Genomic DNA, 24,981 nt, shown 5'->3' with positions numbered 1-24,981 from the left:
CTTTCATTCATCAATATCGTATTGGATATAAGAAAGTACATCATCCCTCACAGAATTCTTCAATAAAAGGTGAGTGCGTAAGGAAAATTTGATAAAGGGAAAACTGGTTCATTGTATCTACTTAATGTAAATATTTTCAAAAGAAATAACAGAAGAATATGTTAAAGAAAAATAACTACATTTTTTTAACAAAAAGAATTTTTGACAGCACAATAAGTCCTGTTATAATTACATTTTAAAATTAAAATTTGCATATAGAAAATATGTTCTTCAAACAAAGATTCTCATACAAATAATGTGTTTTAAATATTAATTATTAGGATATGTTATAAATTACAACATGAAAAACTATCTTATTGATAATAATTATATGAACGAACAACATTTTGGTGTTTAATGAATATGCGATACAAGTTTTAATTGTTTTACACTAAAAATGAACAATGTTTTAAAATAAATTGTGCGTTAGTTTTTTTAGGTTTAATGAATCGAAATGAATTACGATAAGTAAGATTCACTTATGTCAGTCTATTAGGTTATCATATTCTAAACCAGTTAACAATAAAAAAAGTATATTATTTATTACAGTTATAAATATATTTATCAGGCAGCTAATAACAATGAGCAAATATTAATTTATAACTATGAAATGTTCTGATCTAGAGGAAACTTTGTAAGTAAAAGTTTGTTCGCCTTAGCTAGCTCGTAAGCTGCCGAGCGGATATGAGGCATATTATCTACTGATTCCACACAATCACTGTTACTCGCAAACTGACTGCATACTCTGCATAGTTCCTCACACGACGTTGACACTTGACTTAGTACAGAACAAACATTTTCATCGTGGCATTTCTGAAAGTAATTTAACCGAAAGATAAGCATGCTGATAATTGTATACAATTTATTAGGGAAATAAATGATTAATAGTTTAATTCACGAATTTTAAATAACTAACAACTTGTTTTGGAATAGAAAATTTATTCCAAGAAAGTTTCTTCTAAGAAATTAAATTAGATAGATATTGTTTCATTAAATTATACATATAATGAAATATCTTTATTTTTTAATTATTCGTCATTATTATGCGTGAATTATTATTATATTATGCAGTACAGTGTATTACACGTTTATATAACCATTTAATTAATATTATGAGGATTTTTAATTATCTAACTTATCATGGGACAAAAGACCCACAAAGTAGGAAAATAGTAAATTTAATAGTAAAATTATAAATACATTAAATGATTACTTACCGAAGGAAAAATATTTAATAACTGATCGACGGCTTGTTTCATTTTATCAGCTTTAAGAATTAGTGTGTGGCTGAATGAAGCAGTATCCTGCGTGGCTGCCCACACTTCCTTAATGGCTTTGGTTACTCCTTCTGCGTACTTGTGCACTTCCTCAGGAGCGGGCATAGACAACTGCTGAACCTCCTCTTCGGGTAACATGTTCGCATTACTAACAGTATTGGCCAAACCGCGATCCAGGTCTTCCACGGTAGTCAGCTGGTGTTTGGTAATCTGCCAGTTTAGTTTGGGACCTTCTCGAGTTTCGTACATACTGATGGGCCGTTGATTAACTCTATTTAATATTCTAGCATCAAACATTTCGGGCGTGTCTCCTTCCTTGCTATTGTTTCGTTCCATGACAGTTTTGAAATGATTGGGACTATTGAGTAACACGCTTACATCCCGAGTGGGCGGAGAATTCCCCGATGCAGCGTTGCTCTTATCCAAAATATTTCTCAAGCGCACATTTTCAATTTTAAGGGTTTCAACAGTTTTTTGCCACTGTTTCAATTCAGATTTAAGTTCTAATATCAAATTGTCTTTAGAAGTCAACTGATCTTTCAACTCGTCAAACTCTTTAGTATTTTGTACATCGGAAATATGGTGAATGCTGTCAGTACGATTATTAATTTGTGGTTTCTGAGCAACTGTATAGGATTGCTCTATGGGAATAGATGCTTCATAGGCTTTTGAAACCATTTCACCTTTTTTAGGAGAATTATTTATTTCCTTGAGGTTCTGAAAACATGTATTTTTATTTAGTAAAAATAACATGCACGAAAACAGTTTTTACTTTTTGGTAAAATAAAATATCTTACTTTAGGTACAACAGGAGCTAAACAGGCATAGTCATCATCTGAAGCTACAGAATCATAAAGTGGTTCATCGTCAGACAAATGCGAAAATTGTTTAAATTTTCTCAAATTGATATCGGTGGCTGACATATTATGGGCTGAAAAAAATAAGTTTGAAAATATATTTTTTAACAGGTACATACTACATTTAAAATGGTTAAATTAAGAATTGTGCAGGTATTATTTTTTTTAAATTTAGTTTAATTTAAAGCAAACTTATTGAATATATTAATTTAAAATTAAAAATACATAAATTTTTATTCTTATATTTGTATCAGGTAATCCCGGAATTAATGTCGTTTTTTAAAGTAAAGCCCGTTTTATATTGGTCAGTAAATGGTACAAGATCTTGTGCAGAATTTGGTCTATACACAAATTGGATGATATATGTGGTCAAATTCCAAAAACATAAAACACGTCCTATTTTTCAAACAATATTTGGGCCAATATCTGCGCACGCATCCCACTATAATATTGTTAACTGTCATCTGTCAACTTCAATTTTCTAGGCGTATTAAATTATTTGTTGTTGCTTGTGTAATTTTATTTATTTAATTTGAATGGAAACTAAGAAAGATTATTATAAAATCAACGATTTATTTATTGAAAAAACAAAATAAGTATATAGATATCTACATAATGTTTTTTTATGTTTTCTTGAATTGTATTATTTTCTAGATATGAATATAAATCAATGCTAGTGAGAGAATAATTAGCAAAAATTGTAAAAAGGGGATTAATAACGGAGCATTCCTTTTGATTTTTTAAACCATAATCTAAAAACGCTGTGCCAAATAATACTATTCATCATCATTCCATATCTGATATCTGATAGTTGGATCATATGGTGTCCGTAAGAAGCCTACGGGCATTTTTGTCAGCTCCCAAATTAGGTTCACGTCCTGTAGTTCTCACTTGAACTGCCGAACTGAATTGATGATATTAATTCAGATACAAATCTATTAATTAAAATACAAATAAAAGTACACGACATTTATGTTTGAATGCGTTTTATTTTAAAGGCAGTTGAAGAAGAGATCATACCAATAACTATTGTGCCGTAAATACACAAATTGGATGAAATATGTGGTCAAATTAGAACACGTCCTATTTTTCATTCAATATTCAACTGTCATCTGTCAAATAGGTGCGAAGGTTTTCACAGTCACTGTTATCAATTTGTTCTTATTTGGGTGATACCGTGTGTGTTAGATTTGTTCCGACGCTTTGTCTACTCGGATGGCTCCGGCAATGGTAGCCGAAACGACCCTACCTTTCGAATCCCACCACACACACAGTAATGCTTTCCGAGGATGTAGTCCTGATTTTGGTGGGGGGAATTGGGGTTTGATCACGATTTAACCATTGTTTTTTTTTTAACATCATGATAAGGGACCTATTTTTAGTCTTCGGTGATAAGGTCATGAAGGAACTGGGTAGATTGTTGCTTTTCTTACTTCGTTGGGCTTTGATGCGATTGGTTAGAGCACGAGGAACCCAGATACCCTCTTTTTGTACCTTTCCCAGTTTTTCAAGATAGCGATGGGTGTTCGATCGTGATATGCTGACCTTCTTCGATAATTCATCAACGCTGCTTCATCTACCAGACTAGGCCTTCCACTTCGAAGCTCGTCCTTCAACTCGAGATTGCCCGTTCAAAAGTTTTCAAACTAACGTTGGCACTTTCTTTTGTTTAGTTTATCACCATAAATTCACATCACAAATGTATTCCGTTGTTTCTGTTGCAGCATTTTTTTTAATGAAACAAAAATAGCATACAGCTTCTTAAATGTGTTTCCAAAGGACACGTCTCTGTCATTGTTTGTAAATCGGGTAGAAGAGATTGTTTTGTTTAAAAGAAACGCAAAGGATCACAGATAATAAAAAAATTACAAAACATGTGTTTACTGGTCAATGGACTCAGAAATACTGAGCCAAGGTTGCCTAAAATTGAAAAAACTACATTAATTTTGGGATTACCTAATATTTAGATATTTCAGTCTATTTTAAACAGTACATACTTCTTTCAGTACATGAAAATGTATTTTTATATACACATTTGATTATTTTTTTGTTTATTTTTAATAATAATTATCTCCATTGAAAACGTAAACGATATATTTTTTTTATATTTTAGAATTTTTTGTTATTAATATTTACATTCTTTACCTTATTTATGAAATCTAATGGGTCATTTTTAAATTTCAATACTAAACACAAATGTATGTTTTTCTAAATAAAGTAAAAAAAAAGAGTATAAAATAAATAAATAACAACAAAAAAAAACACATGAGAAAAGAGTTTTTACTGTGAGGTTTTAATGTTGCAATGTGTTGTCGCCTGGTGGCATCCATTAGTACGTCCCGGAGTAGTGAACTCATTTCACCCAGTGAAAGCCGAGCAAGCTTTTGTCTCCCTTGATTTCGGGGAGCACTTAATGCGGGATTCACGGGTAGAAATGCTACTCCAAATCTCTCCAAACCGACGGCACTAGTATTCCACACTAAAATGTATACATTGATGTTAAATGACATACAGTATTCATTAAGAAGACTGTTTAATATAAATTACAATATTTACCTGCTTCACATTCTCTGCGATCAACTTCATCATAAATGTCCATTACTAATTCTTCAAATAGGTGATTTGGTAGCTGAAAAACCAGTCAAAATAAAATTTAGTAGAAATAAAATAACTTTCAATAGTTGTTAAATTTGTCATCATTCCATGTCCGCTCCCTAATTGGAGCGTATGGTGTCCAGGAAGATCTTCCAAGCATCTCTGCCGGCTGCCAGCTCCTGTGCATCCTCCCAAGTCAGGTTTGCGTACTGTAGTTCTGACACGAACAGTCAGCAGTGGACGTCCAGGATGTCGAGAACCTGATGCCTTGCAAAATAGGCAAGCGCGGTTAAGGCTTTCAGGAGGCATCCGGAGTGCATGGCCAAGCCAACTGCATCGCCTCCCCTTGATGACAGTTGTCACCGGAGTTTACTGCATCCGTTCTCTTATTATTTCATTCCCATACCTTGGTTATCAGTTAGTGTAATGGGCCAACAATGCCGGTGATGCTGCTTTTGAGAAATTTTATTAAATTTGGTCTAAAATAAATACATTTTTATTTTACAAACAAATGTTTACCGATGGATACACTTACCAATTGTAGTTTCCCTCGTGCGGCTTTGGCCATATCAGTCATTTCATTAGAAAAGGTGTTGTCGATATTAATGTAGTGTTGGCCAGATGCATGGTCGGGTTTTTTCTGACATAAATAGTACGCCAGGCGATCTGTGACCTCATACACGAGTTCAATCATTCTATCAGCTAGTTCAAAATGACCCCCTTGTCTAGAAAATATACAAATACAGTTACATTAAGTATGATTTTATTGAAAACTAATTTTAATTAAGCTAGTTTTTTTAGAGAATAAAATTCAAACTATTTTGCGAAGTTGAAGTATATTCAACTCAAAGTAAAATTAATAAAAATCTTTTACATGGTAAGAAGAACAAAAGATAAAATATAATTTGGCCTTCTTACCTAGCCGCTTGAGACGGGTTGATTCCGGAAGCATCTCTGGTATTGGGGTCAGCTCCCCACGCCACCAGAAGTTCAGCCTGACTGGAATGTCCCGCTCTACACGCCACATGCAAGCAGCTTGTTCCTTTCTCCTGTAATATTTCTTTTTTTATTTTTTCATTTTTTTTTGTACCACAACAGGCCAGGAGGCCCAATTACAGTGGTGAATTACATTACCGAACAACCAAGCTTGAGAAAAATCACATTTTAATTTTAGTGTTCTCACCGGGAATCGAACCCGGAACCTTCCGTGCGTGAGTCAAGCGTCTTGACCACTCCACCACGGAGGTCGCCAATATATATTATACAGTAGATTTCTAGGATTTTTGCTTGTTGATGCAGGGAGCTCCTAAACCAGTTGGAGATGACAGAAGGTAACGACATTAATGTTTTTATGTGTATTTATTACACGTTGAATAAAATACAGAATCAGAAATACTTCATGTCTGAATCGAATTCTACTGACTGCTTATAGTAAGGATTTTACGGCTTTTATAGTAGCCGTCCTTATTGTTCTCTCTTCTTCCAAGTGGGAAATTAAGGTTATCTTCATTTCCCTGACTGTCAGCAATTTGACACCCGTGCTAGGTGAACAGTACTTTGGACGTTTTGATTATTTGTTGTAAAAATACACACATAATCTCCATATGCATTAAATATACTAGTATATTAAATCACAAACATTAGCCATTTATTTATTTACCTGGTTGAAATAGTTAGGATCTGCTCCCTGAACTAAGAGGCGTAATGAAATATCCAAGTTGGCACTCCTTACACTGGAGTGAAGTTGTCTACTGAGTTCTGTAGCACTGCAAGGAGTGTCATCTCGCCGAGCTCGAAACACGTACGCTAGTCTACGGTGCTTGGCTTGGATAAATTCAGCTTTAGTAGGGCTGAAAGCAATGGCAACAGAAAACTATATTCATCTGTATGTTTAACACTGGAGTGCAGACTACTACAGTAATCCGTGTGTATGTTTGTAGAAACATACTGTGGGGTTGATGTGTTATGTTGATATTTCTTGATAAAACTCCATAGTTAATGATTATGATAAAATTATAAATAAACTTATCAATGAAACTTCTTGGTTTAGTTTTACTTTTTATTATTTTGACCAACGAGCGCTTTCGCCTAAGTAGGCATCTTCAAGACTGGTGAATTTTATTACAACATTTACAGTTTTTATACTATTCTTAACATATTTTTAAGATAATATCAAATAATTATTTTAACAGGGGACAGAAAACATAAATATTTACAACTAGTTTGCTAAACAGTTCATTTTTGGGAGTTTTTGGACTGAAATTGGGATTAAGCTTTTATTATTTAAAAGGTAGGTGGTTTTCTGTTCTATAAATATAAAAAATAATAATTAAACAAGTTTGGGAAAAGAACAGAAAACCACCAAAATCTACATGGCTACGCCTAGTAACCAATCCTATTCATAATCTTTATGGATTTCATATAAATAAAGTCAGTATCACCAGACCGAGGAATATCCATCTCCTCCTCCCAAGAGTTCTGCAACCTAGAGTATGCTGATAACGGGGTCATTTTTGACGACTCAGTAAGGAGCCTTTAAGTCATTGTTATAGAAAACTGTATTTATAAATAATTGTAGGTTTGGTTGCTAGCTGTCTCTCACTGGGTATTCTACCTGTTCTGAGATAGCATTAGCTTAAAAACAGTTGAGATTTTTTATTATGTGAATAAAAGCTATAGACTTTTACATAATGTCAGTAATTCAATAGTGGTTTCATTATAATTGTGATTTTAGAAAATGATTTAGTAGTACATTAATTATATAATAAAATAAATCAATTGCAGAACATTTGTGTTGAGTTCATATTTAAGAGTAGAATTCATGTGATCGCGGTTTAAATGAAACAAAATTGGTAAACTCACTGCAGCGAATCCTTAGGCTGAGGTTTTCTCCGGAGGTGTTTTGGTGCTGTGGGATCTAGGAGAGAATGTTCCCAAATACTGTTTACATTTTGGGCGGTGAGTGAATTGACCATCTGCAATATTTCAGCTTAATTACATTATGAAACAAAAATCAACATACCAAGAATTTAAATATTATTCGCTTGATACATTGTAAGTTGGGTATGTTTTACCACCAATGTTTAGAATATAGTATAAATAAAACACAGATAACCAAATCTGCTAACTTTGAAAATTAAGTATTATACGTATACTTATTGCTATCAGACAGCAATATTTACTGAGGGCAGTGGTGGTCACTGACACTATCAGAGATACACACCCATCAGTTTCTTATCATTATGAGACTCGGAGTTCCAGTAGCGATCTGATTTCCCTACAGATGGTTAGAACTTCTTTAGCACAGAGGCAATACTTCTACATAGCCAAAACAAGGACAAAAGCTATATAATATAATGCCAGAACCATGGAAATGTTGTAAGAGCCACAAGCAAAGAAGTTACTTACTACTTTCCTCTTGGCTGTTAGATGGCCAACACATGTTCTTATATGAAATGTAGATTTTATTTATTGATTGAAATTTACTCATTACTTTTTGCTCTGTTTTTTTGTTTTCATAAGTATCTTACTATGTGTTTTGCTATACATACATATTGTTTACTGCCTATTACTATGTTTTTTACTATATTTTTCACTATGACCTTTATTTATTTTTTCTATGTATTGATTACTGTTTTTTATATTTTGACTGTCTTAGAACAAAGTAAATAACCCTAATTAGACAGTCAATGCAACTTTGTATAAATGTATAATTATAATATAAATATTTTATGTATACACATATTTTTAATATTTATTTATATTAATTGTTGTGCACAGTGCTTATTACAAAAAAACATAAACCTAACATAATATAATTTCTAAACAGGACAACAAAATGTAACGAGAATATGATTGTATGACATGTGACACTATTTAAAAAAAAATATATATAAAAAACTGATATTAATTGTAAGTAGGAATTAGCATGGTAATATAGTTATACTCTAATAGATAAAAAAAACTAACAAAACCACACAGTAAGTACTTAAAGAAGTATATAAAATAATTATTCATCTTTTAAGATTGACATTTATTGTAACAGAGAGAGAAAACATTTTTGAGAAGGGAATATGGAAGTCTACACATTTACAGGGCTTATGACCAGTCAGTGGCTGGTTTAACTGATCACTTGTGTAATATTCACCATTCCTAACTATGTTTGAACATCCAAATTTCTTCAACTCTTTTATCTGTTGAATTTTGTAAAGCAAAAGATCATAAACTTATGATGTGGGTGAGATTCATCTGGTTGATTTATTTCACCTACTAGGCAATGCCAGAAAATACTTCCTTCTTATACTGGTTAGTTGAATTAACAATATTTAGAGCATGTTCAAACGTTTTTAGAAAATATCACCGCTGTACCAACATAATATTAAATCATAATACCTCGGCTTACAGATGGAATTTATTTTTGCAAAACTATTGAAGATCTTAACTCACATTTAATGGACGACAATGAAAATCTTGGATGCAAATCATTTAATTTAATTGATTGAAACATTAGGAGTAACCGAAAAAATTTGGATAAATTCTGTATTTTACTGAATTCAGTAAAAATACAACAAGACATAATAGTATTTACAGAAACTATCTGCGAAGGTATGCTATGTATACAGAACCTGCCTAACATACCTCCAATGACAGTACCACAATCTTTCTTAACTCGTAAAGCCCGATGGTTAAAATAATAACACGAATGGCGAAGTGGGTCCAAAAAGACCCAGTTTAATAAGTCACTTTTTGGGCCTATTTCATGGTGTTTTTTTTATTAAAAAATTTATAGAAATTTACTTTAAAGCAATGAGATGACTTGTCATAAGTTTTTTGGCGAGTTTTCTCACTTTTTTCTAATTATAGTTATAAAATATCAAAGCAAAGCAAATAGCCTACAAATACGTGCTATCCGCTGTATTTCCCTGTCAGACTACCGTCTTACCGCCCGTTTGCCCCGCTCCATGGTATCACATTATCACTTATTATATGAATGTAATGTGATTTGGTGTCCAGTCGGCATACTTCAGTATAAGCATTTTTTAGTGAATAAAAATAATTCAGTATTTCGACCGAGAGCCCTAAACATAACATTTTGCCTTGTCGTGACAACACTACTTGCTTAGTGCGGATCCTAAACTTATAGCTGTTTTCAATAATTATTGGGTTTTAACGGCGTCGCCTAGTAGGTGAATTGGTTCAGCCGGATGAATATCACCCGCATGATAAAGGTTTCAGCTCTTTTACTTCACAAAAGTCAACAGATGGAAGAGTTGAGGAAATGTGGATGTTCAAACATGAGCAGAATGGTGAATGTTACGCAGTGTGTAAAGTGGCCACTTAAACCAGCCAATGACAGGTCGTAAGCCCTGTAAATGCTTAGACTACCATAATCCCTTCTCAAAAATGTTTTCCCTCTCTATTGGAATAAATTGAAATAAACAATTATATTTCCTTTATTATTGTAAATACCCAGTGTAATTCTGTTTGACTCACAGCGGTTTAACAATATTGCTAGAGCCGAGCAATGAAACCATTTATCGATTGATAGCTAATTAAACTAAAGTACTAATTTTTTTATAGATTCCAAACTAAAAAATATAAATACTTACATTTAGAAGTGATGGAGGCCATGTTCCCTGCCGAAGTGATTTAACGTGGGAAATATGTCTTCCCATACTGCGGTGGACACTGCAGCATTGCACGCACAGAAGGATTCCTCGGTTTATAGATGCCCATGAAGGGTCTGCAAATTGTAGGATTCAGTAATAATTACAGAACAATATTGTGCAAAAATAAGCACGAAAAATTATTTCACATTATATTTAGTAATCGCGATATCGAAGTGTTAAACTGGTGGACAAAATGCTTTTAAAAACCCATTATAACCTAACCCAAATTAATCATCATAATTAAGAATTACTAATTACAGTTACGTGATTTTTATTACATCGGGGTCCGCCCATACAAATACTATATTTTTGACATATTCTTCAGGCCAAACAAAACGGAATTTCTATGAATGTCACAAAACAATGCAATACTGGGTAAACCGTTCGAATATATGTAAATAGTGTTTAAATATTTTTTCAACGAGTTCGTCAACGTTTTGACATAACTACTGAATGGACAACAAACGATTTGTATAAGTATTGAAATAAGACAGTTGAGATATTAAATTTTACAGTGCTAAAGAAATACATAAATATTGAATAGGCTGAAAAATATTTTTAAAGATAAAATAAATAATTTTACTGTAACAGATACATTAAAAATACCGTTTATATTGGATACAGTATTTTCAAGTTACATCCACAAAAGCCCGATTAAATAATTACCAGAAGATCCACAATCAGCGCAAATATCAATAGAATACTTTAATTTCGAACGAGACATTTTAAATTACATAAATAACGTAAAAACTTCAATTAACATAAATAAAAACACAAGTCGCCATATTATCTAAAATTCTGGTTGATTATATTCTATGGAAAATCACCTTCCACAGATTAAAAAGGAGGAATTGCCTTTAAAAATATATATATCATCTATGGAAATTTAGAAACATAAACAAGAAACTAAACATAAACAATCTATAGGGATGAGAATTTAAGATCATTTTGCTACAAAAACAAATCAAAAAGAATGTGTATGATACCTTTACTTAGCACAAGAAGAAGAAGAAGATCGTCAGTGATGTTTACAAAATGTGTTTTATATTTCTCATTCTCAGATAACTGTCAAACGTGTGTCAAAACTTGCTGTCAGTGTCAAATTCGATTATTTTATAAATATTAATGTCGTTGATATACTTGTAATTAGACAAATTTATAAGACCACCAGTTGTAATCAAAGTAGATTTTTTATCTGCAAGAGTATAAACATCTTGATATAACCAGATTAAATTTAGTCGCAAACATGGCGTCACGATTCAGCGGAGCTTTGCAGTTAACTGATCTTGATGATTTTATTACACCATCTCAAGTAATTTTAACTTGTGAACTATACATTTTTGTTTTTAAAGTAAACAGTAAGATTTAACGTGTACCAAAGGGGCTCATCATGTGTCATACCGCCTTTATGAACAACGTGTGGTGACGAATTTTAAAGAACAAACAAAACAAACAAACAAACCATCACGCGGTTTCCCCGTAAGGGTAGGCAGAGAGGATAGAACGCCACAACACTCTATCTTTGCATACAGATCTCGCTTCCTCTACATTCATACATCTTCTCATGCACGCGCGCCGATTATTCCGACTTTTGACATGTCCATCTTTAAGTATTTGTTGGATTTGGTCATGCCATGTCTTTCTCGGTCTTCCTCTATTTCTGCATCCATCAACATTCGCATTGTAAATATTCTTAGCCGTTCTCTCGCTGTCCATTCGTTCTACATGTCCAAACCAGCGCAGAGCTCCTTTCTTGATTTTGTCGATAATGCTTGTCTCAGCCTTACATAATGTACGGATCTCAACATTTGTGCATCTATCGTACATAGTTTTACCACACATTCGCCTGAGAGATCGCATTTCGACAGCATTCAGCTTACTTTCATCCCTGTTTTTCCAAGTCCATACTTCGCTCCCATACATCAGGGATGGGACCAGGACTCCGTTGTGAACTGCCAATTTTGCCTCTTGTGACAACCATTTATTTGCCAAGGTCGATTTAAGTGCACCGTTCACTCTGTTCCCGGCACTCACCCTCCTTTCAATATCTTTCTCAGTCATTCCATCAGAATTTTAAAGAGCAACAAAATAATCTCATCCGGATCATCTTTACAAAAATAATAATTGTTTCCCACTTGCGTGAAATTCTTAATGTCCTGAGACATAATTATATATTAATATCAATAAGTTGTTAATTCCATGTATACATAAATATCGTCATTCGCAATAATTACACTGTACACTAACAATTATACATACTTATATTTTTAATTATGTAATTATTCGTAATATACCATTATGATTTGTCAATTAAAAATGTTAATTTTTCGCTTATTTTCTCGCTTAAAATTGATTTACACAATAATTCAATAATCTTACTAACGCAACTTCCGCACACTTAACTACCTATTGTTTTTTCCACATCAATTCATGTATAGGCAGGGTCTACATTCAAGGCTTACGGAAGGAATGTAGTTATGTGTTTTGACACTGCCTGGTTGAGTTTCTATAAAAATTGGCATTGAATATCGACCAGCTGATTTTTATTTAAACTCAACCGGACAGCGTCACAACAAACTACAGCATTCCTTCCGTGCGCCTTGAACATTGACCCCAACTTTATATTCTAGCATAATCTATTCTCTATTTTCAAAACTACAGTATCAATAATAATTACCTATTAAATGTTAGTAAATAATTGTATATAACCACTTACTAGCTTTTAAATGTCTACCAGTTTCGAGACGTACCTGTTTCTTCGTCAGTACACTAATCACACTAACATGCTAATCCCACTATACACCTTCACTAAGTAGTTGCACGGAAATATAAAAACAACGAGCTGATACAACACTTACTAATTAGCTGTTACTAATGTACACTGATTATATATTTTTTTAATGTTTGATGTTGCTGGGGAAATAGTTGAAAAGGGGGAGGGGGGGGTATAGGGTGACCATTAAAATGAAACATAGTATAATGAACTGTATCGAAAGGTTATTTGATTATTGATTAAAGGGACATTATTTTTCAAAGCCTTCTTAATATGAAATATTTCTAAATTATTTATCTATTAATATAATCCTTTATTATTTGTATAAATACAATTATTTATCAACATTTATAATAGTAAGAATAAATTTTATTCCAGTAAAGTGGCTAAATAGTACAGAGACAATTCTACCATATAAAACAAAAACATGTTTAATTTAATATAGATAACTCACATAATATATTAATAAAAATTAAAGTAAAAAAAAAAAAAAAAAACTTGTAAGGAAAGATAAAAAAAAAATAGAATAAAAAAAATAAAATAATTGAATGATTTTTTAGCATAAATGAGATAAAATAAATTACCTTATCCGGTCTCAGCATTTCCAGCCATCGCTCGAACAGGGGTGAATGGATCCACCTTAAAGTGGCTTGGAGAAGCGTGTTTGTTGGAGCTTTTCAGGCGTTCCCATTTAATAAACTCTTCACCACACTTCATGATTATTACCTAATTTATTTTTATTTCTTTAAATAATTTATAACATAATCTTGACATTTAAAAAATAATAATTTATGATTATTTTTAGTAATTTTATATAGAGTTTTAGAAATTTAACGAAGGTTCAATCAATCAATATTTTCACCGTGTTCTTGATTCTAGGAGTGTATCAAACCTGTAAAAATTGAGAAGTCGAAAAGTGTCACAGGTGCTAAAATAAAGATAGAGAGTGAAGGAACATTCTTCCAAGAAACAAATGGATCCGAACAAAAATTAAAGAAAGTTGAGATAACTCTGGCTGATTGCTTGGCCTGCAGTGGCTGCATCACCTCCGCAGAAAGTGTTTTAGTTACGCAACAAAGCCAAGAAGAACTTTTAAGGTAAAAATATGTTTCAAAAACATAAATGTCAAACATCTTTGAATTATTTATTTATCAACTGAAATCCAATTTAAGGTGAGTCAACCTTATAGTGCACAGAGCAGTGCATTGTTAAACCGAATTGGTTTGTGGTCCCGTGGCTAGTGTCTTGGACTCACGAATCAAGGGTCTGAGGTTCACACCCCACTCTACCACAACTTGATTCCCATTTTATAATTGTGAGTTGTTTACAAATCATTAAAAATGGCCCCCAAAACTGAAATGTTTGAATAATAAATAGTAAGAGTGCAAATTTTCTTTTTAATAAAATGCAGCATATATCAGCATATCATTTGTTACATTCATAATATATTAAATTTCATAAATGGAGTCTGGAATTCCAACCCTTTATGCACTCTGTAGCTGCAGGACATGTTGTAATCCGGGGCTTATTTGTAAACGATTTAAAAAAACAAATTAGAAAATTACTAAATTTTTTTTTTAAGTCATGTTAATTAGATTTGTTGCAACAGAGAGGGAAAACATTTTTGAAAAGGGAAGTCTAGGCATTTACAGGACTTATGACTTTAAATATGAATAACTCCCTTGGAATGAAATGCAGCAAGTCTGCAAGCATTTGGACATACTCAAAACATTGTTTCATGTAAATTAGGGTTAGATTTCATACTGTCTATGCACTCCGTAGCTGAAAGAAGTTCTGTAATACAGCTTCTATTTGTTATTAAATTCTATCATAATTGGAAACGAGGAACTAGAATCCCAACATAAAATAATAATAAGTCGATCGTTCCTCCCTTTCAGTTGCTAGTCCACGGTCTATGAAATATAACAGTGTAAAACCATAATTTTAATAAATATTTCATTCCAACTTTGTCAGGAATTGAACCCGGGTTTCTCAAACATGGTAGGTTTAAACACAAACCAATACACCACAAGGCGGATTAATCTCCACTCGATTTCACTTTTCAGGATTTTTACCCACGAGTAACTAACCAATCGAAAACACCTTTTCTGGGTACTTAACTATTTCACCCACAGAATCGCATTGTACGTTCCGCCTAAATATACAGAAAATTAATATAATTAGGAAGTTCAGTGCTACAGGAAATTGGATATAAAAATCTTTTCTTGTGCGCGGTAAAAATTAGAGCATTAAATTCTATGCGAAGTTTCTTGAAGATGTTTGAAAAAAAAGATTTTAATAAAACGAACTGCTTTGAACGACGTCACTAGTTCTTCCAAATCAACAAATGATAGAGTGTTGTGATAAATTACCAGTTTACAGGAAGCCAATTCACTAATCAGCAGAACTCACCGAAGAGAACTTGTGACGCCACACGTGGAGTAATTTAAAAATTACAAAACTTTAGAAAATCATAGCACTGATAATAGATACATAATTTTTATTTTTAATTTTGGCCTAGTTTGATATTCTATTAACAAATATATATTTATTTTTTAAAACCACAACTTCCTCACTAAACAAAAAGTAGAGCAAGTTGTAAAATTTCATAAACTTTATCCTAGTTACAAATCTGCCACGACACACCAAAATATTTTTTTATGGTTTGTTGAAAGATACTAAGTTCTTGTGTTTGTGTTTGACATTTTTTAATGAGGTAGTTGTGAGTAAACCTTTAATATTAGATTTATAAATCGGTAGTCAGATGGCAGAAGGGACCATCTGTATTTTTTTTCTATGTTTTAGTTTTTGAAAGATTTAATAAATATTTCAGTAAATACACATGGAAAAAACAAAAAAAAAACAGCACCATTTAGAATGGTAATTTATTATTGAAAAGTAACTCTAAAATATTTTTGTTTGTGGATTGAAGTTATGAAATTGAGTCATATTTCAGCTCTCCTAAACATTTTTGAAAACTACAGATGGTCCCTTCTGCCATCAGACTACCGAAATAACTCATGTCTGCTGGCTTTCCCAAATAAAATAAAAGAAATTATGTATGTGTATTCTAAAAATATGTTTAATTAATAGCAATACATTTTAACATTTAGGGTTTTTAAAGAACGGAAAGTATTAGATAATGGAATTGAACATGATATCAAACTTATAGCTATATCGGTATCCATTCAACCCGTGTTATCATTAGCAGCGCGATACGATTTAACTCCAGAGGAATCCTATAAGAAATTAACTGGTAAATATGCTTTTTTTGATTTATTAAAATAATAATAATTTGCATAAATTAAAAAATAAAAGACGAGGAGAGACTTCAATCTACTAATAAAGTATGGATAACCGGTATACAGTTTCATCACTTCTAGGATATCTTTAATCCATTTAATGTTTTTAAATCATTTTAAGTGTCTACAATATTTTAATGTTTGTAGACAAAAATGTATTTCACCCTTTGGAGAGTTATTAAGACTAATGTATTACAACAGAGATGGGGAACATTTTAAAGAAGGGCATATGGAAGTCTAGGCATTTACAGGGCTTATGACATGGCATTGGCTGGTTTAAGTAGCCACATTACACACTGTGTAACATTCTGCATATGTTCGAACATCCATATTTCTTGATTTCTTTCATCTGTTGATTTTTGTGAAGTGAAAACGCTGAGACTTTTATTGATGGGGGGGGGTGAGGTTGTATTATTTCAACTAGGTGACGCCTGAAAATATTTTTTTATAATTTTCAAGGTAAATGTTACACAGTATGTAAAGTAGCCACTTAAGCCAGCTGATGACATTGGTCATATTCCCTTCTTTAAATGGTCTCCATTTCTGTAGTCATTTTAAAGTGTAAAACTTATGAAAAAAATATTTTTTTTAGGCTTCTTTAAGAATTTGGGAGCTGACTTGGTTTTAAATATGCAAATAGCCGATGCTTTAGCCTTACTAGAATCACAAAAGGAGTTTGTAGAGCGCTTCAAATCCCATTTTGATCATCCAAAAGACAACCATCTTCCAATGTTGGCTTCCTCCTGTCCAGGTATTTTGCATTTTATTTTTTTATTTTTTTTATTTATACTAAAACTAAAATCCCACCAAGCCACTTTCTGTAGCTTGTTGGTGAAGATTATATTTATACTAACTTATGTAATATTATCTACATTTATAAAGACAATGAATAACAGATATTATTAATAGCCGGAAAGATCAGAATATACATGTTTATAGATTTTTTTTCTTAATTTTTTTTTAATTACTAGAAAATATATGATAAATTAAAATATTTACAAATTAGCCACTATTCATATATAGATTGTATAATTATTCATATATAAATATAGATTGATTTTATATTTTATTCAGTTCACATTTCAAAATTAAATGTGTATGTGTGTTTTCATATCAATATTCCACAAGATTTCATCTATTGGAAGATCAAAGTATCAATGCTTTTTTAAATCCCTGAGATAAACAGTAGAACTCTGTCTATCCGAACTCCAGTCATCTGATTCGCCAAATATTCAATTCGGTATCAGGGCTGGTATTATGATCTCATTTATAGTGCCTATTTACAAACTGAATAAGCGCTATAAATGCGTTCATAATACCAGCCCAGGAAATAAAAAATAATGAAAATGTTTTTGATTTTAATTTAATTGTGCAATTAGCTTTGCTGGACATGTTTAAGTAAGTTTTTAATTTGCTTACAATTTACTGTATTATTTCACAAGCAATAAAATCTGGCACTCATTGGAGTTTAACTGTATTTTACTTTATCAATTAATTTTATAGATATATATTTTACTATTAGTTATATAATACATTAATCTGTTTAGGATGGGTATGTTATGCTGAAAAGACGCATGGAAATTTGGTTTTACCTTACATTTCTACTACAAAATCCCCACAGCAAATAATGGGTTCTCTAGTGAAACAGTATTTGTCATCAATCAAAGAAGTTTCTCCTGATAATATATATCACGTCACAGTAATGCCGTGCTATGATAAAAAACTTGAAGCATCTAGAGAAGACTTCTATAGCGATGTCCACAGCTGTCGCGATGTTGACTGCGTTATAACATCAAGTTAGTAAAACAAATGGAATTTGTTATTTTATGATTTTAATCAGAAATTTATATTTTTTTAAGTTTTGCGCTCTTCTTTCAGTTGAATTAGAGCAGATGCTATCTTTGGAAGGGAAGGGCCTAAATGATTTCGAGTCTCTCAATGTGGATTGGCCATGGACATCAGGTGAACCTCAGCCAGAGGTTTTAACCAGTCATATTGGATCGGGATCTGGTGGTTATGCGGATCATATATTTCACTATGCTGCTAAGGAATTATTTGGTGATGATAGTGTGGTTATGAAATATAAAAACTTGAGGTAAATCTTTAATCTTTTCACTCTTACTTCATCATCATCAATCATAAATTCCCTTTTGACACCCAGTGGTGCATGGGCATTGCATTGGGATACCAATAATGGGGCGTTTTTTTTATCATGAAGGTAAGGTGATTAAAGAAAATAGGAAATATTAAGTTTTATGCTTCAGGTGCTAGTCCAGATACAGTTAAATATCACAGTGAATCACCTTTAAAATAAATATTTCAAATTAACCCTGCCAGAAATCGAACTTAGGACTTGGTTGGCAAACGCGCCAGCTACTACACTACGAGGTAGATTTATCTCCATCCGATTTCCCTTTTCAGGATTTTTACCTGAAAATAGCCATTGACTTGAAAACGCTCATCCAGGGTTCAGGATTTTTACTTGAGAATAGAATTTTTCCTCAAAAGTGAAGATTTTTTCCTTGGAAAATTGTTACAGAACTTATTTTTTGTGTAGCGTTTGTAAACACATGGTCTTTTGTTCTTATCCTTTTTATAAGTATGAAATCAAAGTTCATCATTGAGCAAGTTTTAATTATATTTCTGCTTAAATCCATTCGGAAATCGGGGACATCTGCTATTCGGTGAGGTTTTATGTAATGCACCCTTGATAGCTTTCACAATTTTTACAGTTTGAACGGTACTAAAGTGGTCAGACTATTGTCATCGACTGTCAAGTCATCATTCCAAAAAGAATTTCAGGGCTTTTAAAGTCTGTGGACACCGCCAAGGAGACGTAAGTCCTCATATGCGGTGTGCAGTATGTAGCGGGCAAGCTGTCAAGTCATCATTGCGACTTGATAGTGTGACTAATTAACCTTTGCCAGATTTGCAAGAGCCTTGAACTTTTATATAAAAATCAGAATGCAATAATGTATGGATGGGAATATGAAAATAAATATTACGTCTTTTTTATGAATATTTATGTTACAGGAATCCAGATTTTAGAGAAGTAGCTTTGGAAAAGGATGGAAAAGAAGTTTTAAAGTTTGCGATTGCAAATGGATTTAAAAATATCCAAAACCTTGTACAGAAGTTGAAAAAAGGAAAATGTTCATATCATTATGTTGAAGTGATGGCATGTCCCTCAGGTATTTCTTTTTGTTTATAAAATTCGCCATATAAAATAAGTGTTGTGGACTCACGGATTAGAGGTCAAAGGTTCGAACCCCACTCTACTCCAACTTGATTTCCATTTGCTAATAGTGAGTTATTTACAACTCGTTGGAAATGGCCACCAAAATAAAAATATTTGGGGAAATTAAAACACTAATTTTTTATTTTTTTTAAAAAACTTGACTTTCAGACTCACATGTAAATGTTTCCATACTAATAAATAAAATAATGACTGTAATACATGAGTAGAACTATCATATCTGACACTCCGGAACGTGCCTGTGGGCCAGTGGAGTGGCTACATCCATAAATAAAAATATATTGAATGTACCTAATGTATAAACATTTTCATTTGTAAACTATGTATTTGTATTTTATATTGCATTAAATAAATAAATAATAAAAAATAAATATTGATCTCAAAGTAAAGTTGTGTTTCAAAGGGCTCTAAAATTTATATGGTGATTTAGTGGCGTGAAAAGTGTTTTAATGTTTAAACTTTTGTTTGAAATTTTTCTGCATTTTTATACATATACAGAGTAGCCGGAGAAGTGACGTCCAAAGATAAATGTAAGTGCCTCATATTAAAGAGTATCCAAATCACCCCCATGTATGTTCCACAATTGTGCGAAGTTTTCGAGTTATGATTTTTTTATGGGTTTTTAAAAAATTTTCAACTGGATCGGTTTTTAAATTTAAATAAATAAATTTTAGGTTTTTTCAAGATTATTTTTTCAAAACGCATTCCTTTTTTTATTGTACTCTCACGCATAAAATTATCAACTTTGTAACATTAATTGAAGCTACAAAAGTTTTGACCTAAAATTGAGAACTTATGTTCGAGCGAGTCAAACATGAATTTTCAACATAGTACTAAAAAGGCAATTATTTGCTGACATCAGCCTTCAAAGATACTGAGGCGGAAAATTCCTAAGATAGTAATTTGATTTAAAAAATTAATTATTGCATTTTTTTATCATTACTATGATAGAAAGTGTGTAAACTAACAAAATATAAATGTAGGAAAGCTAAGATCTGGATATTTTAAATTTAATCATAAATGTTTTCTGCGGAATGTTCTCGGACATTGGGTTAACACTTTTTGCCTAGAATAACAATGGATCAGGTAGTGAATATTACTGTCTCTCTCACTCTCTGTGGCTACTGAGAAGAGAAGAACTGGTGTAAACAAAAGGGATAACGAGCAACCGAAGTCAACGCAAACAAGAATCACCTCACTTCAGTCGTTCTCACCTTGTGTTTATTGCTATTCATGTCGCCATTTTATCTCTACCACTACGTTTGCTTTGCCCACGGACCCTGCTGCCTACTTTGCTCGTTTATTGGACTCTGTTTTACATACTGATTTGGATTTTTAATTTTATTTGATTCGTGATAGAAATGAACTACACGTTAAGTGAATATGCAGAAATGCATTAATTCTATGGAGTTGCACAAGGCAACGGCCATGAAGCAGCACGACTGTTTCGGGATCAACTTCGATGCCAAGGTGGACCACAACCCGATCGATACCGATTATTGTGTTTTTAGTAACACACACAACACGTTAATGGCAGGCCGCATTCCTGGTCGAGATGGCAGTCGTGAAGGAGCCCCTAAAGATCTGATGATCCCTCTGATCCGGATCTCAGAGAAATAGTGCTGGAAGAAGTTTGTGAGAATCCATCAATGAGTATGAGAAATATGGCTCGTACTCTGAACATCCCAAGATCATCCATCTAAGACATACTTCACGAGGAAAGATACCACGCATATCATATTCAGCAAGTCCAGGCTTTACTGCCAACAGATTATCAATTGCAGTAGTTTTTTTCCCAACCATGTTGCTCAGATTTTTAATAAAATTTTGTGGACTGATAAGTCACGATTTGAGCGAACTGGAATACTTAATATTCATAATATGCACACGTGGGCGATGGGAAATCCACATGAGGCGAGAGCTTCAACTTTTCAACATCGTTTTAGTGTCTGGCATCCTCAATGGCGAATTAATTGGGCCATTTGAACTGCCGTCCAAACTTAATGCGGAAATCTATTGAAGTTTTTTGAAAAACAAACTACCATTGTTGCTGGAAGATGTGAATCTCGAACTAAGACGAGCCATAATGTTTTAAAATGACGGTGCCCCATGTCACTACGCAACGCAAGTGCGAAATTACTTAAACAAAACATACCCTAACAGATCGGACAAAACAAATTAATTAGGTAGCCTCCACGCTCCCCTGACCTCAACCCCTTTGTTTTTTTTGTTTGGGGTTTTTATAAAGAACAAGAACTGAGGTGGAAAATTAAAGAAGTCGAACGTGTGGTAAAAGGTAACAGAGAAGTTTTTAGACGATTAAAAGAAAAATTATTGCGTAGGTGTAGGATGTGCATTTTAATATAATATTTAAATTTATTTTTCTCACAATCAACTGTATTTTATTAACTAAATTAAAAAAAACAAAACAAAAAAAACAGAGGTTTTTTCCTACCAAACTATTAAGTTATTTTTTGTTAGTTTACACACTTTCTATCATAATTAGCCTTAGGAATGATAAAAAAAGCAATAATTTATTTTCTTAGGAATTTTCCGCCTCAGTATCTTTGTAGGTTAATTTCAGCAAATAATAGCCATTAAGTACAATTTTTTTTGTATTATAATGAAAACTTAGAGTCTAACGCAGAAAGTTATCTAGAAACTAAGAGATTTCCGTTTTAGATTTTTAATTTAATGTTGAAAATTCAAGTCTTACTTGCTCGAACGTAAGTTCTCCATTTTAGGTCAAAACTTTTGTAGCTTTCATTAATGTTACGAAGTTGATAATTTTATGCGTGAAAGTACAATTCAAAAAGAATGAGTTACAAAAAAAAATCCCAAGAAAACCTTCTAAAATTTATTTTTTTAAATTTAAAAACCAATCTGGACGAAAATTTCAAAAACCCATTAAAAAAATCATAACTCGAAAACTACGCACAATCGCGGAACATACATGGGGGTCATTCAGATACTCCTTAATATGAGGCACCTACATTTGAACGTAGTTATGCAGAAAGCAGCCAGCCATAGCAAAGTGAAACTGAGATAATAGCACTTGTGAAAAGAGAGAATTATCGAATCTACACAACAGTTTGAACGTTTTCGACTTAAAAAAATGATAAATAATGAATATGCTATTTTTTTTTAACATTACAAATAAGAATCTAATTATGTATTTGACCAGTTTTAATGATCTTTAAAGTTCAGTAAGATTTTTCTAGTGGGTGTTTTTTGGAAATTGAGAAACGCCATTTTTGTGATCGACACCATTTTCAGAAGGTAATACAGTTTTTTGTGTGACAGCGGTCTGGCTGTTTTTAGAAAAACATAGGATTGACCTTACTGCACCCGATAAAATAAATATCAAATTTTTGAAAATTGTGGACTGGCTGCTTTCAGCATAACTACGTTCATTTTATCTTTGGATGTCACTTCTCCGGCCAACCTGTATATAATTGGATTTAGTTAATCCAGTTTTTTTTGATAAATTTATTTAAAATATACAATTTAGGTCTTCAATACAACAATAATCTTTAAAAATTTAGTTGACATCTAAAACTTTATCAGTTAAGTTAAAATATTTTTTTTATCGAATTGCATAATTAATTATTTTATAAGTTATGCAATATATATGTATGTATAAATATATTTATTGATAATTTAAATAATGGGCGGTAAGGAAAAACCACCCGAGCCTTCTGATAGAGACTTTATTGAAACAAATGTTATTGTTTTGGAAGATGATAGAACGTCTCTTGTTATACAGTCTAAACCTAGGCATAAACATCTCAGGGTTGGGAAAGTAGACTCCTTAGAAGAAACTCTTCTCAGTGTTTGAAAACGAAATTAGTACTGAAACAAAAGCCCCAATAATGATACATACCCCAGTAATACGTGCGGACCTTTTGTTGTTTTTATCCAGAACATAGATTCCTCAAAGCCAATCCATCCTCTTTTTGTAAATAATGTTCAACATATTTCTCCCAGAGGAGTAAAACACGAAGGAAGAAATAAAATTTCCATAACGTTCGAGAATTGCTTTTGTTGTTTTTGTTGTCCCCCCTTTCTTTCTTTCTTTATTATTTATATATAGGACTCTTTGAATCTCTTATAATCGTCAATAAATAAATTGTAACCATAAAATATAAATCAATAATTAGTAAATTCAACCTATCAAACGAATTTAAATAATAAAACTAAAATCAATAAATTAAAATCAATAATCGCCAATCTAATGCCAAGCTGTCTTGTCCTGCAAATATTCATCGACTCTATAGTAGCTCTTTTCAAACAGGCTGTGCTTGACAAAATTTTTAATTTTTTTATTAGCAAATCCTGAATTTTAAGAGGTACCTTATTGTAGAATCGTATGCAGTTTGAGGCAAAAGAATTTTAAAAAAATTCAGTCTAGTGGTGGGCACAACTAGCATATCTTTATTTCTAGTGTTGAACCTATGGAAATCTCTGTTTCCTCTAAAATCAACAATATTTTTATGAACGTACATTAAATTTTCATAGATATATTGCCATGTGACTGTCAATATATTGATTTTTTTAACATATGTATCTCTAAGCGATTCTCGGGGACTCATATTGTAAACTGCTCGAACAGCTCTTTTCTGCAGCACAAAAACAGAATCAACATCTACAAGCAAAAACAATTTAAAAGCATACATACCTAGGTACATGGTAACAAAAATGGGTTTGGTCAGAGTAGTATCCACCGACTTTTCTTTTGATGATGTAATTGAAAATGCCTCTGTGCCGCCTAGCATTGGTAAAATTTTTGCTGCAAGAAGGCTTAATTTCAAAGACTGAACATCCGGAGAGATAGTTTGGAAACCTCCATCATTTATTTGTGTATTTGAATATTTCATTATGTATTTTTCAATTACAGGTTGTTTGAATGGTGGTGCACAAGTAAGACCAACTGTTGGTGAAAACTATAAAGAATTGGTCATAACTTTAGAAATAATGTATGATCAACTTCCAAAAGTATCTCCCAGCAGCAATAATTTACTTAATAAACTATATTCACATTGGCTTGATGGACCTGACTCTGATAAGGCTAAAGCCCTTCTTCACACGGAGTACCATGCTGTTGAAAAATTGGACATGCCTCTTATAATGAAATGGTGAAATTTAAAATATTTTTTTACCAAATCAATTTAGTGTATCCATGTACAAATAAAGAAGAAAATCATTTTAAGAAG

General features: G+C 32.3%; 2 protein-coding genes across 5 annotated transcripts; one reads left to right on the top strand and one right to left on the bottom strand.

Annotated features, from left to right (window-relative positions):
• Window positions 1-198: 198 nt before the first annotated feature.
• Window positions 199-11,271, bottom strand: Git (ARF GTPase-activating protein GIT1). Of its 3 annotated transcripts, none has more exons than XM_088229365.1 (11): window positions 11,104-11,246; window positions 10,378-10,511; window positions 7,631-7,743; window positions 6,429-6,618; window positions 5,687-5,817; window positions 5,304-5,493; window positions 4,730-4,802; window positions 4,458-4,652; window positions 2,114-2,247; window positions 1,257-2,033; window positions 199-852 (listed from the first exon to the last, which is right to left on the bottom strand). In XM_088229365.1, exons 1-11 carry the CDS (start codon window positions 11,159-11,161, stop codon window positions 643-645), a joined length of 2,205 nt encoding a protein of 734 aa, XP_088085491.1. In that variant the 5' UTR covers window positions 11,162-11,246; the 3' UTR covers window positions 199-642. The 3 variants fall into 3 exon arrangements, with proteins under 3 accessions (XP_088085491.1, XP_088085492.1, XP_088085493.1); XM_088229366.1 differs by lacking the exon at window positions 11,104-11,246 and adding an exon at window positions 10,702-10,722; XM_088229367.1 differs by lacking the exons at window positions 199-852; window positions 1,257-2,033; window positions 2,114-2,247 and adding an exon at window positions 3,143-4,093 and having other exon boundaries at window positions 11,104-11,271.
• Window positions 11,272-11,421: 150 nt separating this feature from the next.
• On the top strand, window positions 11,422-24,974 carry LOC148279815 (putative cytosolic Fe-S cluster assembly factor GJ13047). Of its 2 annotated transcripts, none has more exons than XM_088229328.1 (8): window positions 11,422-11,528; window positions 14,090-14,307; window positions 16,324-16,466; window positions 17,105-17,263; window positions 18,060-18,308; window positions 18,391-18,607; window positions 19,546-19,703; window positions 24,666-24,974. In XM_088229328.1, the coding sequence occupies exons 4-8, from the start codon at window positions 17,143-17,145 to the stop codon at window positions 24,905-24,907; spliced, it is 987 nt and encodes a 328-aa protein (XP_088085454.1). In that variant the 5' UTR covers window positions 11,422-11,528; window positions 14,090-14,307; window positions 16,324-16,466; window positions 17,105-17,142; the 3' UTR covers window positions 24,908-24,974. The 2 variants fall into 2 exon arrangements, with proteins under 2 accessions (XP_088085454.1, XP_088085453.1); XM_088229327.1 differs by having other exon boundaries at window positions 11,435-11,749.
• The last annotated feature ends 7 nt before the right edge of the window (window positions 24,975-24,981 follow it).

This window comes from Micrasema longulum, unplaced genomic scaffold, assembly GCF_059751315.1.
Source record: "Micrasema longulum isolate JH-2025_06_02 unplaced genomic scaffold, ASM5975131v1 h1tg000663l, whole genome shotgun sequence".
Classification (NCBI taxonomy): domain Eukaryota; kingdom Metazoa; phylum Arthropoda; class Insecta; order Trichoptera; family Brachycentridae; genus Micrasema; species Micrasema longulum.
Note: the sequence above shows the minus strand (reverse complement) of the source record. Positions and strands in the feature narration are given on the sequence as shown.

Coding starts and splice junctions, on each gene's coding strand:
- LOC148279815 (XM_088229327.1), top strand. CDS start 11,684: ATGGCGTCACGATTCAGCGGAGCTTTGCAGTTAACTGATCTTGATGAT. Junction 11,750..14,089: donor ATTTTATTACACCATCTCAA/GTAATTTTAACT, acceptor TCTTGATTCTAG/GAGTGTATCAAACCTGTAAA. Junction 17,264..18,059: donor GTTGGCTTCCTCCTGTCCAG/GTATTTTGCATT, acceptor TAATCTGTTTAG/GATGGGTATGTTATGCTGAA.
- Git (XM_088229365.1), bottom strand. CDS start 11,161: ATGTCTCGTTCGAAATTAAAGTATTCTATTGATATTTGCGCTGATTGT. Junction 6,619..7,630: donor CAGCCTAAGGATTCGCTGCA/GTGAGTTTACCA, acceptor CATTGCTTTCAG/CCCTACTAAAGCTGAATTTA. Junction 853..1,256: donor TATTAAATATTTTTCCTTCG/GTAAGTAATCAT, acceptor AATTACTTTCAG/AAATGCCACGATGAAAATGT.